Source organism: Parasteatoda tepidariorum, chromosome 5, assembly GCF_043381705.1.
Source record: "Parasteatoda tepidariorum isolate YZ-2023 chromosome 5, CAS_Ptep_4.0, whole genome shotgun sequence".
NCBI lineage: Eukaryota > Metazoa > Arthropoda > Arachnida > Araneae > Theridiidae > Parasteatoda > Parasteatoda tepidariorum.
Genome location: NC_092208.1, coordinates 26592790 through 26611213, shown reverse-complemented (window position 1 = coordinate 26611213; position 18424 = coordinate 26592790). Strand labels below are relative to the sequence as shown.

Sequence of the window (18424 nt, the reverse complement as noted above, 5' to 3'; positions counted from 1 at the left end):
TTACCTAATAGTACTTACAGTATCCTTCTAAATTATTCGGGACACTTAAAATTTCTAAAAAAATTTCATTTCATTCATTTCTCAAAGTGTCATAACTTTTTCAAAAATGAATCAATTTTCACAAAAATTTCAGGATATCATGTTCAGGCCTTCTACTTTCACCTAAAAATTACTATTTTAATTTATCTCAATTTTTATCAAACATTTGCACATTTGAATATAGCATTTTTTTAAAAAAAAAATTCAAGTTTGACAAGTTGCTACTTTGTAACAAAATTTTTTGTATAGAAATTATTATTTATGCATTAAAGTACAAGTCATTAGCTTTAAAACGCGCTAAAGTAAATGACTTTACGGTTTTTTGTGACCGAGATATGAGATTTTGAAAATTTCGTGTCATTTATAGTGAAAACGAAATTATTGTGTATTCGAAAATTATTTACTATTTAATCTTTAGCTTAAAGAAATCAACCTATTGACTATTTTCTGTTGAAAATTTGTTAGCCATTAATTATTTATTTGTTACGTAAGTTTCGCATAAGTTTATATTTATCACAGTTGAGAAAAGTTCAACTTTTGTATATTTATGTATTTTTTGTATATGTACTTTTGTATACGTGGCAAAATAAAGTTAAATTTCCTGAGTCGTTTTTTAAAATTGGTACTGCAAATTTACAAATAATGTCCTTGTTTGCAATAATGTTTTAAATAAAAAACTTAATTAATCCGAATAAGAAAGTTGCAAAAAAATAATACTAAATACTGAATAAATTTCGAATTCACAATAATTTCGTTTTCACTATAAATGACAAAAAATTTTCAAAATCTCATATATCGGTCAAAAAAAATCGTAAAGTCATTTACTTTAGGCCGTTGTAAAGCTAATGACTTGTACTTTAATGTGTAAATAATAATTTTTATGCAAAAATTTTTATTACAAAGTAGCAACTTGTCAAATTCGACATTTTTTTAAAAAAAATTGCTTTGTTCAAATGTGTAATTTGTTGCAAAAAAAATTGAGAAAAATTAAATTAGTAATTTTTAAGTGAGAGTAGAAGACTTGAACATGATATCCTGAAATTTTCGTGAAAATTGATTCTTTTTTGAAAAAGTTATGATATTTTGAAAAATGACAATTTCATGGAAATTTAAGTGTCTCTAATAATTTGGAAGGGTACTGTATATCAGTATATTTGGTACCTATTATCTAGTAGTACTTATATCAGTATATTTGGTACCTGTTACCTATTAGTACTTATATCAGTATATTTGGTACCTATCACCTGTTAGTACTTATATCAGTATATTAGGTAGTATTTTAGTTAATGAAAACCAATTTTAACAAAATTATTGAAGTACCTTTGCCATCAATATCATAGCAATTTTTTGCGCTTACCCTAAGCGTAAAAATTAGGAGAAAATTAGATGAATAGGGTAAGAAATAGAAACAACTTAGATGAATCGAACTCTTCATGAAATGGTTAGAAAATTTTCTTTATGGTTAGAAAATTATTGTGATTTACTGAATCCATGAAAGCTTGTTTTGCACGATATCAGAACAGAGGAAAATTAAATAAATTGAATTATGTGTGCAGTGATTATATTTTTAAACGTATACAAATATTTATCATGCTCGAATTTGTTTCTTTAAAAAGTTAAGATAACAATCACATTTGATTGGAGGTGTGAAAAAAGTGTTAATTAAATATACTCTCCCGAAAATAATTGAATGTCATAAAATTATAGATTCTCAATAAATTTATTCTATGCGACAAGTAGTTGGATTTAATAAGTGGCAAATATAAAATGCAAGCAATGGTATTATTAATTTCCAGAAGCAAATATAAAAGTTTCTTATATTTAAAAACTTTTGTTTTAACTAAATTGTGTTAGTTAAAATTAAACAGCAGCAGGGATGTATCACAGCAAGATTACACAGAGTTTAAATACCTGTAAAAAATTCCCATTTTAATTCATACAATTTTTGTCACAATAAGATATTCCTATTTTCTCGAAATCAAACAATACTTTATAGATATAGATGTTATTCCAAAACTTCGACTTCGGTATTAATCACGCTCTATAGCAGAACATGGAAATGAGAACAAACGAATCTCGTAACATTAGTAGACAAATCTTGAAATAAATGCCATCACCTCGCTCAGAGTGCACATTCATCATTAGAGACTTATCATGATTCTATTTATCATTGTACACGTAACACATAAAAAGATTACAGTGGAGTACATTAAGAGAGTTCATACTTAGAACAGTATCTTAACGATACTTTAATATTTTAAATTAGAAATTATTCTCTGATTAAACAATATCAATCTATACGATATCAACAACATTTGACATTTCTGGAAATTTCTCTGAAACTATTAAAATATGAGTAATCTGGAAAATTTGGTATTATAATGTTGTTATTACAAGAATTTTCAAAGTTATCTTAATGCAGATTTACTCTTATTTGCCTTATATCTGGAACTAACTGCTAAATTTGAAAAAAAAGTTTTATTCTTTTAGTTTTTATGATGTTTACAATCTTTTTCCATTAAATGATTATTTAAGTACAAATATAAAAAATGTTGAAAGGGAAATGAATAAAATAACTTCATGAATTTTAAAATGTATTTTTTAAAATTTTTTAGTTTTTAATCTATACATTTATGAATTATAAAATATGGAGCAACAATCTTTATTTAGTGAATAACTTAAAATAATTAATATCCAATGAATAATTAAAAATTGTACATGTTATCATAAAAATTAATTAAGTTTTATTCCCTATTTCGTTTTTCATCTCTGCTCTTAAAAAATTCCAATCTAGGCACTTTTTTATAGTACATAAAAATTGTCAACAGCAAAAATTGAGTTTTTTTCCTTAAATCTTTAGAGACTGAAAATTATTTTAAAATGAATCCTTTTCAGTCACAGCAATACATTTTTTTTAAAAGTAGCACTTTTAAAAGAAATTAGTTGATAATGTGATGAAATAAAAAATATTTATGAAATTATATTCCTTACTTTGCGTACAGGACTGTAACTTAAACTCTGTCTGTAATAATTTGTCCCCATCCTCTCGGATATTATAAACACGATATTAGCATAACAATTTGCACAACATTTTATTAAATTTTTGAATTTGAAACAATTAAATTAATGTAAATCAAATTTTAGTTCTACATCTGAAGAGTTGATAAGATGAAGGTTCCAAATAACGTTTTAGGGAATTTAAATAAATTAGCTTTAAATGAAGAAATATAGAATAAGTTTATTAATTTCTTGTACACAAGCTTGAAATCTCTAAACACATTACACTGATTTAAAGTCATAGCCTTTGCACTCTTTTCATTTAGTTTGTACAAAAAGAAAGACTTTATAAAGTAAATTGTCGATGGATAGTTGTCAAATTCACTTAGAACCTTTAATTTCTATTACACTAAATAATTGTCACTACCATAATCTACTGAGGTTTGCTGAAACTGAAGACTTGTAAAAATTATTTAATGTTAGACGGACCAAAAATCTCAAAATTTTTTTCAAAAATGTCTCTCAAAGTCTTCGATCCTGAAGCTTCTTAAAATTATGAATTAAAAAATAGAAATTATAATTTTACAGCAGTTTAAATTTTTCTAAGAAAAAAGGGGAATTAGAAACATTAATTTCTATTAATCTTCTATTAATCATTTAAAATTGAAAAATTAGTACTCATAAATTAATTTTAGAACTTACTCACATACTCAGAGATGATTTACTTACATGAATGAGCACTGCAAAAAATTTCAAATCAAACTACGGTAAAAAGTACCGGCACTCAGGATGCTGGTACTTTTTACAGTAAAATTCATTTTTACCTGAACATTTAACGGAGCAAAAATTATGACATGCCGTATTTTCTTAAGTAACATTTACTGTAAAATCACTGAACCACTGAAATCAATTATATATTTCTGTAAAAATTAAGGTATAAAATTTCACTATGTAAAAATGGCCTGCACTGAGGGTGATTGTACTTCTTACCGTAATTTTATCCTGACTTTTTTTTTACTGTAAAGGTGAACTCTTAGACTAAACACAACACTATTAAAAAAGGCCTTAGAAAAATATCACTAACAAAAAATAAAAATATTTTATGTTACGCGTGAACATAAATTATGTTTTTTTGTTACATTGTTTTTTTATTCCAAGAGGATTTCAGTAAAATTCTTGAATGCAAAAATATGTTGTAATATTTGTTGAAACTGATGATGAATTTACTCTTAATTAAGATTTAACACCTTAACTTTGATTAAAAAAATTATTTTGCATTGTAGTTGTGCTTCAATTCAAACATAAATCTCTCACTCATATAAAAATTTATTTTTTTTATCTAATATATAATTTGTCATTTTTAACACTGTATCAGAAAAAATAAACACATTTTGTTACTTTCACTTAAATTATAGTTTGTTTGGTTTGAATTTATAGGCAATTAAAATCACTTATTTTAAAATAAAAAGTTGGTTTTCCCTTGTTTCTTTTAGGCTAAAAATTTTTTTAATTATTTTTTCAACAAAAAAACGTCTTAGAAATTCTTATCCCTAGAAGCATAAATAGAAAAAAACTAATAAATATGCCAAGAGACATTAAATATTTTACACATTTATTTCGTTCCTCATGACGCAAAATGATCTGAAAAAACCATTTCATTCTCTCCCCTTCTTTGTATAAAATAATTTGAAAAGATTCTCTTGTTTCAAATCTGTATCAATTCTATTCACACATATTGTGTACTTAAAAATCTCAATAATATATATATATATATATATATATATATTATTGAGATTTTTAAGTACACAATATGTGTGAATAGAATTGATACAGATTTGAAACAAGAGAATCTTTTCAAATTATTTTATACAAAGAAGGGGAGAGAATGAAATGGTTTNTATATATATATATTAGTTATTTTTACTTCTAGTTTGAAAATCAATATTTCAAAACCGTTATTTTTTTTTCCCACAAGTTTTATCGCAAATATATATTTTTATTCAAATCAGAAAATTTACTTGCATAATTTATTCCTAATACTTGTATTGAAAAAGTTTCATATTAGAGAATATATAGAGTTTTCATCTACATTCGGAGTGCCTATCTGAACCAGGCAATTATTGTTGGAATTTGAATGATATTTTTTTTTATTAAAATATAAGTTTCTGTTATAAATAATTCAATATTATAATTTACATAATAATAAATACAGGAATATATATAAATTACTTTCATTTGATATGTAGAATTTTATTTCATTCAAAAAGAATCACAAATGTTAATTTCCATTCATTGATTATTTTTTTCCACCATTTTCTTTCACGCAACTTTAAGACTCCGTTGGTCAGAACAGTTAAATCTAAATAAAAATGTAACCATGGAATCATCAGAGCCTAAATGTCTATGTGAATTTTAAATCTGTATCGAAGATTAGATAAATTTTATGGTAATTTTAGTTGAAATATAACCATCATTATAACTAGCTTTTCGATAAATTAAATTGAGTTTACTGTAAACATTCTTGTCACTTTCAGAACAGGGAATGAATTTTGCAATTTCTAAACGTAACTGCAGAGTATTATCAAATTTTGAACTCTAAAACGATACAGTGGTTTCAATTTTATTAATAAAACTTTAACATTTTCGTGGTAATATTGAATAATGCTTTTCTTTCATACACTTACGATTTCAGTTTCAACTAATCATACAAATATAGAACTCATGTGTGTTAAAATGTATGAATAAAGGATTAAAATCAGACAATCAATTTTGAAATGTTTGTTACAGCTTATAAATATTTGTTACAGTTTAGTTTCTTCCTTAGCAACAAATATACCTTGGCCCCAGTTGGGCGCAAAAGTGGATCAATATGGGTCCTATGAGAATGTGCTCCGAGGGACCAATATTGAGATGTCTAGGTTTTTAAATATTGGTTCTATGTAGTCTCAATATCGGCCTATATAGGGCCAATAGAGGGCTTATATTGACTGAATAATGATTATAAAATATTGGGTGAGTCTGACAATTGTATATATGGCCTATATCAGAAAAATATCGGTCCTTTGAAACCTTATTGAACTTATTGAAGATTGGGGAATGTTGGTTCAATGTCGGCCCACATGATTTTGCAGCTAGTGTTATTGTATTATTTAAGTTCATTATTTAAGGAATGAAATAATAGTTGGTTAGTCAGTTAAACGTTATTATATACTATTAAATTAAAATGTATACAATGTACAAAATTCCGGATCAAATTACGATATAAAGTATTGGCACTTTGGGTGCATCATCCGTAAAACTCATTTTTCCGTAAAATCCATTTTTAAAGTAATATAGTTTCAGTTTAAATAATTCAATGACTTTACGGTAATTATTTCTGTAAAAAAACGGTATATCTGATTTTTTGTTCCGTAACATGTTCCGGTAAAAATGGATTTTTCGGTAAAAGCACCAGTACCTTGATTGCTGTCACTTTTTACCGCAATTTGATCCTGAATATTTTGCGTGTACTGATAGAAACAGCTCTCTTCCTTTGCCTCTTTTATGTGTTACGCCCATGCTATTATTGTAAGCTATTATTAGTTTATTACTTCAAAAAAAATTATAATACTTTATAACTATAAGAAATTAAATAACAATTAACATATTAAAACGTGAAACAAACATTCATTAAATAAATACTACGTTTATCTTGCAATTCTAAATTACAAAAACTTAAAATGTGATAATACTTCAGCAGTTTACACTTTAATTATTTTACTGGAGCATAAGAAAATTCAAGATTTGCTTAGCGCATGCGCGAGTTTTTACCCCTTGATTGGAAGAGAGTTCCTCTCATAAAACCTTTTGTCAGCGGTAAATGCAAAACGAAGCGAAGTCGTCTTACAGAGAAGCATCGAGTTATACATGATGACGTTTAAACCGACGTATTTCTTTTTAGCAATGTCCATAATCTACGGATTTGCTCTTTTATGTTCTTCTAGACACACACGCATAAATGAGTATGGACGTTTTGACAGGACCTCTCAAGATAAAGTTCGTGTAAGTAAAATAAATAAAAAATATTATATTTATTAGAGAATTAATACAAAAATGTTTAAAACTGCTGTTTTTTGTTTAAATATATTGTTGAATTGTTTAAAAATTATTGTTTTGTTTTTTATTGCATATTGTTTGTTCTGAATGTGCAAAAAAATAATTAGATAATGAAAACTAGAATTTTTGGAATGCAAAAATTTTATCGCTGTTAATGATATTCCTTTTTTAGCTAATTTGTGATAATCCAAAAAAAAAGAATTTAATAATACAGAATTTATTAATGTAATATAATTTTATCTGATTCATAAACAGAAAAAAAACAGAGAAAAATATTGTTGTAAAATACAAATCTATCTAATTCAATATTTATTTTATAATGTGGCAAAATCTATTGTTTTCTTTCAAAATGTAACATATTATTTGTTTTGAATGAGTAAAAAAATAATTAGATAATGAAAACTAGAATTTTTGGAATGCAAAAATTTTATCGCTGTTAGTGAATATTCCTTTTTTAGCTGATTTGTGATAATCCAGAAAAAAGAAATTAATAATATAGAATTTATTCATGTAATATAATTTTATCTGATTCATAAACAGAAAAAAACGTAGAAAAATATTATTTTAAAAAGGAAATCTATCTAATTCAATATTTATTTTATAATGTGGCAAAATATATTGTTTTCCTTCCAAATGTAACATTTATTATTTTAAATAGTTTTATCTTAAAAATACAGGATCAAAAGATTTGAACACCGAAAACTTAGACTAAGAAACACAATATTTATTGGTATATATAGTCCTATCCTCAAACTGCAGCATTGGTTCCAAAACAGAAAAAAATGAAGAAAAATATTTTGAAAAAGAAATCTGTTTAATTCAATAGTGGTTTTACAATTTGTATTGTTTCTCCAGATTACAACATTTATTATTTTAAAAACTATAAATAATTTTATCCTTTGAACACACGATCAAAAGAATTGGATACGGAAAACTTAAATTTAAGAAATATTTGTTAATAAAATTATTTTAAAATTAAATTTTTGTTTTAAAATAGTAATGGTTTGCAATATGTAATACTTCTATAAACTACAATTTTAAATTTTTGTATAACTGAACAAATACATTTATCTTTCAACTGTGAAAAAGTATAACATAAAAAATGTTGAGAGTTAAATAAAAACAAAGCATTTATTTATAAATATATTATGTAATACTTTTATTAAAATAGTGAGTTTCTCAAAAGCTTGGTTAAAATATTAAAATTCTTTTTTTTTTAAAAATATTTCGAAGTACTTCCGCGCTACTTATAAACATGCGCAAGTACGCAAGAAAAAGTATTGTAAAAATTACTTATAATTACACTATGAAAATTCAAGATTACATTACGGTAAAACGTTCTGACCTGGCACTAAAGTGTGCAGGCACATTTTACCGTTAAATCAATTTTTACTGTAAAAATTCACGAAACAAAAAAAAAATCTGATTTACTGTAATTTTAACATGAACAATTACTGTAAAATCACTAATCAAAATTGAATAGTAATACAAAACTAATACAAAATTTAATAGTAATACAAAAATAATACAAGATTGTAAAGTAAATTTTAACCGAATAAATTTTCCGAATAATTAGATCTGTTTCTAAGAAATCATGACAAAATTTCCAAATTCTATATTTACGAAATTTTATCGCATATTATAACACTATTTTGTATCATTAATTTATCCAATATCATTACTATTTTGCGTTGGTAAAAATTTCCGAGTCTTTTGGTATTCCTATAGAGCCAGAAACACGGTGAATTTTACCATATTCTACTAATTTTGATCATACATTTTATTACAGTGTAAAATACTATTAAAAATATTTTTGTGTTATTTTTTAACACTTAAGTTTCTCAGAAATGTGAGAAATATTTTGAGTTTTATAAATTACATAGATGTTGAGAAAAAGAAATTCTATATCTTTAATAACAGTTAAATAATTATAACTAAGGATATCATATTATTTGCGATTTTTATTCTATTAAATAAAAATTAGAATAAAGTGTGTTTTATGCCTTTAAAAATCATTCAAAAAAGTTCTTTAGTGAAACCTTTAATAATAGCTCATATTTAAAAAATAAATTCCTCAGAAAAAATCTAAATAAAAATTTGAACTTTTGATTCTGAATTAAACAACATTTTGGTATAAAACCGTCTTTCTTATTTTGTATGTTTCTTATTTCTGTCTTATATTCTGTTTAAGAACTAAAATTGAGTAAAAAGTAAAATTTCAGCTATCAATATTTTCAATAAGATTTTTTATTGATTACATGATAATAATAGACTTAACTCTTGATCATAAATTAAGTGTAGCAATAAAATAGGGTTTCAATTCTGATTTCGTGACTAAATTTGAAAAAAAAAAATATACGTGAATCAACTAATACCAATATCGAATTTTATATTTGCGGTACCGTGTCACGCATTTTCTTCTTGATTGGAAAGTTTTATTGATAGTATTACTTTTAATTAAGTTCTTTCTGAATTTTTAGTTAAAGAAAACATCTTGAGTTAGTTAAAACTCAAAAAAATATTTAATAAAATTTTTTTTAAGTGATTTAGTATGCAACTAAAATTTTTTGATAGATAAACAAAAATCTGCAATAAATCTGTAATGAGATCACTGATGTATGACAATAGTTTAATTATGGGTTGATTACTGATTAGAGACAAATGAATTATGCCCAAATGCTATCACACTGGCTAAGATAGCCTGGTCAGTAGGGCACTGGGCCCATATTCGAGAGTTCGTGGATTCGAACCCCGCCGGCCGAAGAGTAAAGTGACAGATGCGCGTTAAATCTGTCGACTCGCAAAAGTCCTCCATGTTCCCATAACATATCAATACCTCTAGGGGTACTGGATTGGAGATTGTCGTTCTCCGATTCAGAACAAAATTACGATCTGTGGATATATGAATGGGTCCGCCGTATAAGCGGGTGTGACGTATGGTGAGGCAGAAGTCGAATTCTTGGCCATAGATGGCGCCACTGAAAAACAGGAACAATCGCACCCCCTCTGCCTAAACAGGCATACGTCAGCAACAACGACTATCACACTTATGGGAGAAAAGAGTCATATTTTTTTCATTCAGGAAACGCTAATGTCGGCTGCTTTAACACAAAGTCGTCTATGATAAAAAAAAATTTCGACGTAACCATTTTGTCCAAATATTCAATATTGAGTTTGAAGAAATAGTTTTACTTTCTTATCATGTTGAATATTCCCTACAAAGTATATATTATCATAATCGTAAAAAAAAACATATTTAAAATATCTAGTTTCTACATAAATCTTTAAAAAAAATCTTTTTTTATACTGATTTTGAATATTTAAGTGTCTAAGCTTAAGCTATTTTATCAAGTTTCAACTTTGGTATAGCGTTATTCAGAAAGGGGAGAGGAACAAGTCAAGTAATTATATCTCTGTTTTTTAATAATGGGATGCCTGCAAACGGTGTAGGAGGGGGTTATACCGATTGCTTGCTGAAACTAGGCATTGTTTACGCTAGCAATTGTTTTTTTCATTATATTTCGAGAAAGCCAATCCATTCAAGTATCAATTCTCTTAAATGGCACATTCCATATTCTTTCACAACGATTTCAATTCTTTCGCTATGTATTTTTTACTTAACACAAAAACACTCACGAAGCCATGTCGAACATAAAAAAATTAGGCTTAGTTCCGAGGTGCACAAAACAAAAATATATCATGGCTACAATAAAATGCATAAAACAAATAATAAATCCAAGTTAAGTAAAAGACGAAGACGAGAAGTAATTATATTTTAACGAATTCGATGTGAGATACGGACTTGTATTTAATTAACTTCAAGTTAATTAACATTGGAACTTATGTTAAGAATCTTAGCCCGACTTTAACATGCCATCTTCTTTATAAGCGATCAGCTGGTGCTGAGGTCATAGGTCACGTGTCTGGATATCAGTGTTGCTGTGTATCAGTGGGTTGTTTTTCTTTTCTTTTTATTTATGCTTAATTTTTTAGGACTTTTACGTTTCCTTCTACGTTTAAAAACTATTCTCGAATATGAAGAAGGATATGTTTTTTTCCCTCAAACAATTTTCTGCCTTCTTGAGAAAACAAAATTTTTAGACATCTCAATGCTACGTAAGTGCTAACGATCATGTTGCCACGAAAGGATAAAACAACTTATTTATTTATTTTTTTATTTATATACATTTAAAAGAAATTACAAATAAATATAGGAGAAAAGCTGTTTGAACTCCACACTAATAACTCCAAAACTTTAAAATTCTAGAATTTTTAATAATTAAAATTTTCTTTCCTAAATTTTTAAAATATTTAAACAAAACCTTAAAAATTAAAAAAAACGAAATTCCATATTTACATTTCAAAACTTTATTTTTAAACACTAGTTAACTAAATCCAATACAAGTCTCTTTTTTTTCTAAATTAAATCATACCATATGAAAGAGAAAATTAGATTAATCAGTAAGTATCAATAAGAGAAAAAAAAATTGTTTACGCATACCTCCTTAGCAAATAGACATTGTCTAATTCAAATTATCTTAAAAATACTCAACTAAGTCCTCAATACTTCAATTCTCTATTCATATTTTCAAAATTAAATAGTCTGGCATCTGAACTAGAATCTTTTTATCCAGGTTAGTGGGTGGTGATCTGCCAAAATGGTAAACTTTTGTCCATCTGTATAGTGTCTTTGATGGAGACTATGCAGGTGCATTATTTTTCTCTGGTACAATATATTTTCTTGGATTTGCTTAACTTTTTCTTCAAATATACCTCGGAATGTTCATGGCTCTTCACTATTCAGTTACGTTAGTACCACACCCATATCACTTTATGAAGTGACTGTGTGCAATATAAATTTTTCTTCGTAATTAAGAGAGAAAAGTATTTGTTGACTAATTAATACTCCTTTTTATTTCTTAAAAATTTCGTCGCATATGGTAGCCTAGGTAATTTATCTATTTTTAGTTTTGTCTTTTAAAGTGCCAGTTAATGACGCAACTAGATCATTGGTATACATCGACTATTAGAGCTTGTTATTCCCAAAAATGCTCTAACGTCACAGGTACGGGGAATTCGGTAACTGTTCGTATCCTTAAATAAAAGGGGTTTCTATAATCAATCAATCAGACAATCAGACAATATACATTTACGTTCCTGCTCAAATTGATATTTTTAAAGCTTCAAAGTTAGTTCCGCATCTGCAATTAGCTGCAAAACAAGTGTTCTGAATGAAACTCCTAAGTATTCAAGTAAATAGATGCATTTTTAAAGTATGGCATTGCAAATTCTTCAAAGCCCTTGATTAGTAGTGTCATTAATTTTCTAAAAAATAGGTATCAATTCTTAATCCAAATAAAAGTCGTAATTCTATATAGGTCCTGAAACTGGTAATAAAAGCAGAAATGACTAAAAATTTAAAATGCTAATGAATTTTGCCCCGGCTACCATTTCATCTCTCATGTTCGGAAGTAGGAAATATTATGTCCCTGTTACTTCTTTGAGACTTCGATAATCTGTACGATGCCATTGATTCTTATTTGACGCTTCCACTAGGTAATAGGAGAAGTCATAGAGATTAGACATAATAGGCGTATTTGCTTTAAATTGAACGTTATGTTCAACTATACTAGCTTTTTTCCTGGATTATTAGAGATTTTTTTTAAAAAAATATTTCATAATAATCCTCAATTGGCCAATTTCATATTCTTTAAGACGCTTTTCCAAGTGACTGTTACTGATAATTTTATAAACATAAAATATTCATCTGAAGTAATATACGATTGAAGAAAGTCAGTTTAATATTCTAAAGGTGTAGAATCAGATTTCACACAGAAAATTTTATTTCCTCAGACCAGACATTCACAGCAGAGTTGGGCAAAAATTCATGGATTACATTTTTCAATTACAGTAATCAAGTACATTCCTCGTATAAATGTACAATAGTAGCACGTATATACAATGTACGTATGTACATACATTGTACGTATTTATGTACAATATGTACGAATGTTCTTTATAAGTACACAATATTATAAGTACACAATATTTTATTCACATTTATATACGTACGTACTCACGCACGTACGTACGTACATATGGTTTGTATATGTATATTCGTATATATCTATGTACTTTGTTAATACATATGCACATATAATGTATGGATGAACAAAAAATGGGTAATGTGCAAACAATGTACGTAATTACATGTAATGCATGAATACATGGATACATTTAAGGTATCTGCCTGCCTTAAAATGACCGATTTCATCAAATAACTCGAATTTCTGTTTTTTGCATTTTTGAAAAGAATGAACTCTTAGGGTTCTAAAAATGCTTTGTTTTTTAAATTTGGATAATTAGAAGCAAAGTTATAGCTGATTTTGAAACCGGAAGTGAGAAACCGAAACCTCGGAAGTGCACTGAAAACGTCAAAATAAATTATAAACAATGTAGTTTTGAGCCAATAAGAATTTTTTTTTGCTTGTAACGCTATTAAAAATATTAATATTTGTTAATTTTTTTATATAATTTTAATTAAACGCATCTGGCAACAAATTATGTATAAACTTTTTAAAGGAAGTGAAATTAAATGGCATCAATTTTGATATTTATATTTTCTGTTTGCTATGATTTATTCAGAGTTCAAATTGTCACGATCTTATTAAAAAGAGCTTTAATATTAAATTGACGGTAGTTTTAGCTGTTATTTAAGTACTTTTTATTGTTATTTAAGTACTTTTATTTCTCTGCTTAGTTATAGTAAACAAATATGCTAACATAGTAAATCTTTTTTCAAAATTATGTACTGTAAAATTTTGTGTTTTCATAAGAAAGGCATATCCTATAATGTTTATTTTAAAATAATACAGTTTTTGTTTGAAATAAAGTTAAAAATAATATTAGTGTGTAGTATGAAGTTAATATTTTTAATCATGTAGTTGTGTATACAAAATACAGCGAAAATTAACGCGTCATTTTTGCCTGTTTTATAAAAAAATATAAATATTTAACTATACTGCATTCTAAAATGACTTAGGTATTGCTTGCCAATTGATTCCAACAACCTAAAACTGTTTTAGAAGGAGTTAGCTGGTAATTTGCTGTGAATTATTGCATACATAACTAACATTTTGAAAAAAAGAAAATCGCGGGCTCGAATCGTTGTTTGTCGCTCAATAGAAAATTGGTCATAAAAAAAAGATAATAAATTAAAATGCAAACTGTAAAAAGCAAGAGCTACATAAGGGGCTGAACTACAAATATTATTAAATTAAAGCTTGTTGAATAAGTCTATGTAACTATTTTTGTTTAAGTTAATCTTCAAAAGCGTTTTCTGAAAAACTGTATTTTTCAATATTTTGATTCACGCCAGACACTCATACTCCAAAACTAATGGAAATTTTCTTATGAAATTTGGTAACAATGTTATAAACTATGTATACTGTGTTTTGAACTAAAACTAAGTTTCAATTTAAATATTTGGTCATGTTACAGGTATATAAACATAAAAAACTATTGAAAAAAATGAAAAAATTGCTGTTTTTCCAGATTTTAGCACTTAATTTGGGTAATTTTTAAAATTTTCATAAACCTTTAGTTCAGAACACAGATAAGGGTCAAAATAATCTGTACAGAAAGAAATTGTATTTTATTCATTTAAATTATGTGTATGGTGTCTGGCGTAAGCTCTAAATTTCGCTCATTTTAGGCTTAATTTTTCAAATATTTTAAAAACTATGCGACATTCAAAAATATTTCTTCTTGTTTATATCATTTTATGTCACACATGACACATATGTTTTGTCACACATGACACAATAACACATATGTTTTTTAAAAAAAATTAATTTAAAAAAAAAATTTCATCGTACCCAGGTAGTCGCCTTATACAATGCCTGTACATACATCGTGCATGTAATAAAAAACTTTATAACAGTAAAGTTATTAAAGTTTGTTTTAAATTTTGTTCTAAGACATATAAAACTCAATCTTTTGTTTTTCGGAAAGAAAAAGGATAATCTTGTTTTAAATTCCTAAATATTACTCGTATTTCCACAAATAAAATTACCCGTTTTTTTGCCATCTGAAAATTTCTATGAACTATGCACTTTGTTATAAGAAAATAAATTTAAAATGTCAAACATTTCATGAAAATATCTGAAAATTACTTTTATTCAAACAATTTTAAAAAGATGTGGAACAATTAAAACTGACAACTAAATTTAAAATTGTTTGATTTTGTTATTTAACTTGTTTGAGTCGTTATCAGTGGTTTTTACACTTAACTCACGTACACTTCATTTATTGCATTGTCCATATATTTAGACATAAATGTATTATAGATATATACATACATATATTGTATATATGCATCTGTACGTACATACAATGTCTGTACATACATATGGGCATGTAATGTATGTACTTATGTACAATGCATGTACATACATTCATACATTTTACATTCATAAGTATAACATACGGCTATGTATACATGGGACACACATTTATTGTACATCTGTAAATACATTCATTGGACATAAATACATCGTACGTTTTGCATACATTGGAATAACATGTATATACGTAAGTAAAATTTGTACGAAAGATTTATGTCCAATATTAGTACGGATATATGTACAGTATATGCCCATAGTACATATGTACGCACATATGTGCAATATATGTACAATATATGTACCCGTATGTACAATATATGAAAGTACATCTGCACACTACATGCATGTACATGCCAAATCTAAAAGTATGTACATAGTTTATGCATGACAAATTTATGTATCTGCGTATGTTATGCATGTCAAACATATGTATGCACATATGTTAAACATGTCTAATGTATGTATGTACGTCTCTACATGCATGTCGAATGTATGTATGTGTATATGTAAAGAAACCTACGCCTTATGTGCGTACAATCACACACTAATAAATTATTCATATTTCTACGCATGCATTGAACATACACATATAGTGTATGTTTAAATGCATACATTGGACATGCATATGATGCACATATATCGTACATGTATACATATATATTGCTCATCTTGCAGACGGGACATACATATATTGTACATGCATGCATGGAACCTACTTTAATTGAACATTCACGTATGGACATTTATACATTGCGCAGCGATGCATAAGACATAAATATATCGTAGATACATTCATGGAACATACATTGTGCAAATAATATACCTAAGTTCGTACAAACACGATAGGTGCTTTTATATACATCCGTGCGCGAATATGGATATATATTATGCATACACAAGTATTTGGATAAAATGCATACATTTATTGTGTACTAATGTACATGTCTACATTGTTTGCCCATACATAAATGATTTTTAGATATATACTTATGTACATATATTTTATACATACAATATAGGTGTGTGCAATTGTGCATGTATACATGTGCATAATTAAAATGCATCTACATATGCATTTCATAAATGCATGTGCACGTACATTTTAGTTATATTTATTCGTTCACACGCTGTTTGTAAATACATACAAAATATATCATTATACAAAACATTGTACTCTCTATTGTAAAATATAATCACATATAAGTAAACAATAGTCTTGTAATCGTATGTTTAGATTAATTATAATCCTAATAACATGTAATCAAGATTACATGTAACCATGATGACATGTAATCGTATATGTTCAATACTTGTAATCACAATTACAAGTAATTGATTGCAGTAATAGGTTAGGTAATCGCGATTACAGTTGTGATCAAAATTATGAATGTTTGTAATTATGAACTAGTAATTAATTACTGTAATTGAGTATCGTAATCACGATTACAAATTGTGATCAAAATTTGTAATCATGATTACAAGTAATTGATTACAGTTATTGAAAAATGCAATCGATTGCATTTTTGCCCTTCTTTGATGTAATCAAAAATTATGATTACTTGTAATCGCCATTACCTGTAATCGTGATTACAAGTAATTGATTACATAGCAGTAATTATCTGTAAATAATTAAAGTTGTAATTGATTACTGTAATCAACGCGCAACTCTAGTTCCGGTCCAGAAATATTAACTAAATAGATAGTTTTAAATATTTTACTTTCTGCCAATCCTGGACCAATCCATTGAGTACGCAGTTTTCTAGCTCTAGATGTTGCTAAATTAAGCCTATTACTAAGTGTCCTAAAATTACTGAATTAAGAACTAAAATTTCCTGATAACTCTCGTAGTAATGGTAGCACAATTTCCTCTTTAAAGTCATATCTTCCATCAGGCTAATTTTAATTTCTTGCATCTTTTAAAACGGTTGATTAGATGAAAAACATATTCCATAACAGGAGATTTCCTCATTGGTCAATTTTTCTAATAATAAAGTTTCATGGATTCGTAGAATTTTTTTCCGTCCACTATCTCAGTTGGTAAAAATATTTTACTTCCATGTATTATAGTTTTTAAAACTAAAAGAGCAAATAGTAACTTCCCCCAGTATGATTCTGATTTCAAACATAGTACCATTTAAGATCCGCTAGATAGTTCTATGAAATCTTTCTACGGGTTTAGATTGCGGTTGATGTCGAATCTTTATGTCAAATCTATGAAGAAGTTTAGTTGTTTGCCAAATTATTAGACACACTATAAGATTCTAAGTAAAATTTTAATTATCAGTTGATATTTTACAGCTTTATTGTTTATGCGCGGCTGAAACCGGTTGACACCTGTTTACGTTCGTGTATCAATTGGTTAACATTACAATGCAATAGGTTAAAAATAAATGCAAATAGGAAGTATATAAAAATCTCCTAAATAAGAACCCATTACATGTATGGTTAAACATAAAAGTATTGCATATAAACTCGTGCAAAATATTTAAATATTAAAAAAACTGCAGTGCGTTCAATAATTTGGTCTAATTATTATTATATAATACCTGATATAATAAATATTATATATTTATATTATAGATCGTCTAATTTAGCCAATNTTTATCCTACCGTTATATTTATATTATATACCGTCTAATTTAACCAACTGATATACGAACGTAAACAAATGCACACCGGTACCAGTCGAGTAAAAATAATAAAGTTGTATTATATCACATGATTATTAAGACTTTACATAGAAGCTTATAGTGCGTCTGATAATAGACCGTATCAAGGACCGTAATATATAGAAAGAAAATGTATCATAATTAATTTCCAAAGCTGATAATCTATCATTCATTCATTGATAATAAACTCTTAATGGTAATTATTTTGTTCAGATGAGT

At 26.8% G+C, this 18424-nt stretch overlaps 1 protein-coding gene across 1 annotated transcript in view; it reads left to right on the top strand.

Annotated features, from left to right (window-relative positions):
* Positions 1-6893: 6893 nt before the first annotated feature.
* Positions 6894-18424, top strand: part of LOC107452234 (uncharacterized) — a 96817-nt gene continuing 85286 nt past the window's right edge. The window contains exon 1 of the mRNA XM_016068578.3: positions 6894-7077. Coding sequence (XP_015924064.1) covers positions 6943-7077 — 135 coding nt within the window. The 5' untranslated portion in view covers positions 6894-6942. The remainder of the gene's footprint in view (positions 7078-18424) is intronic.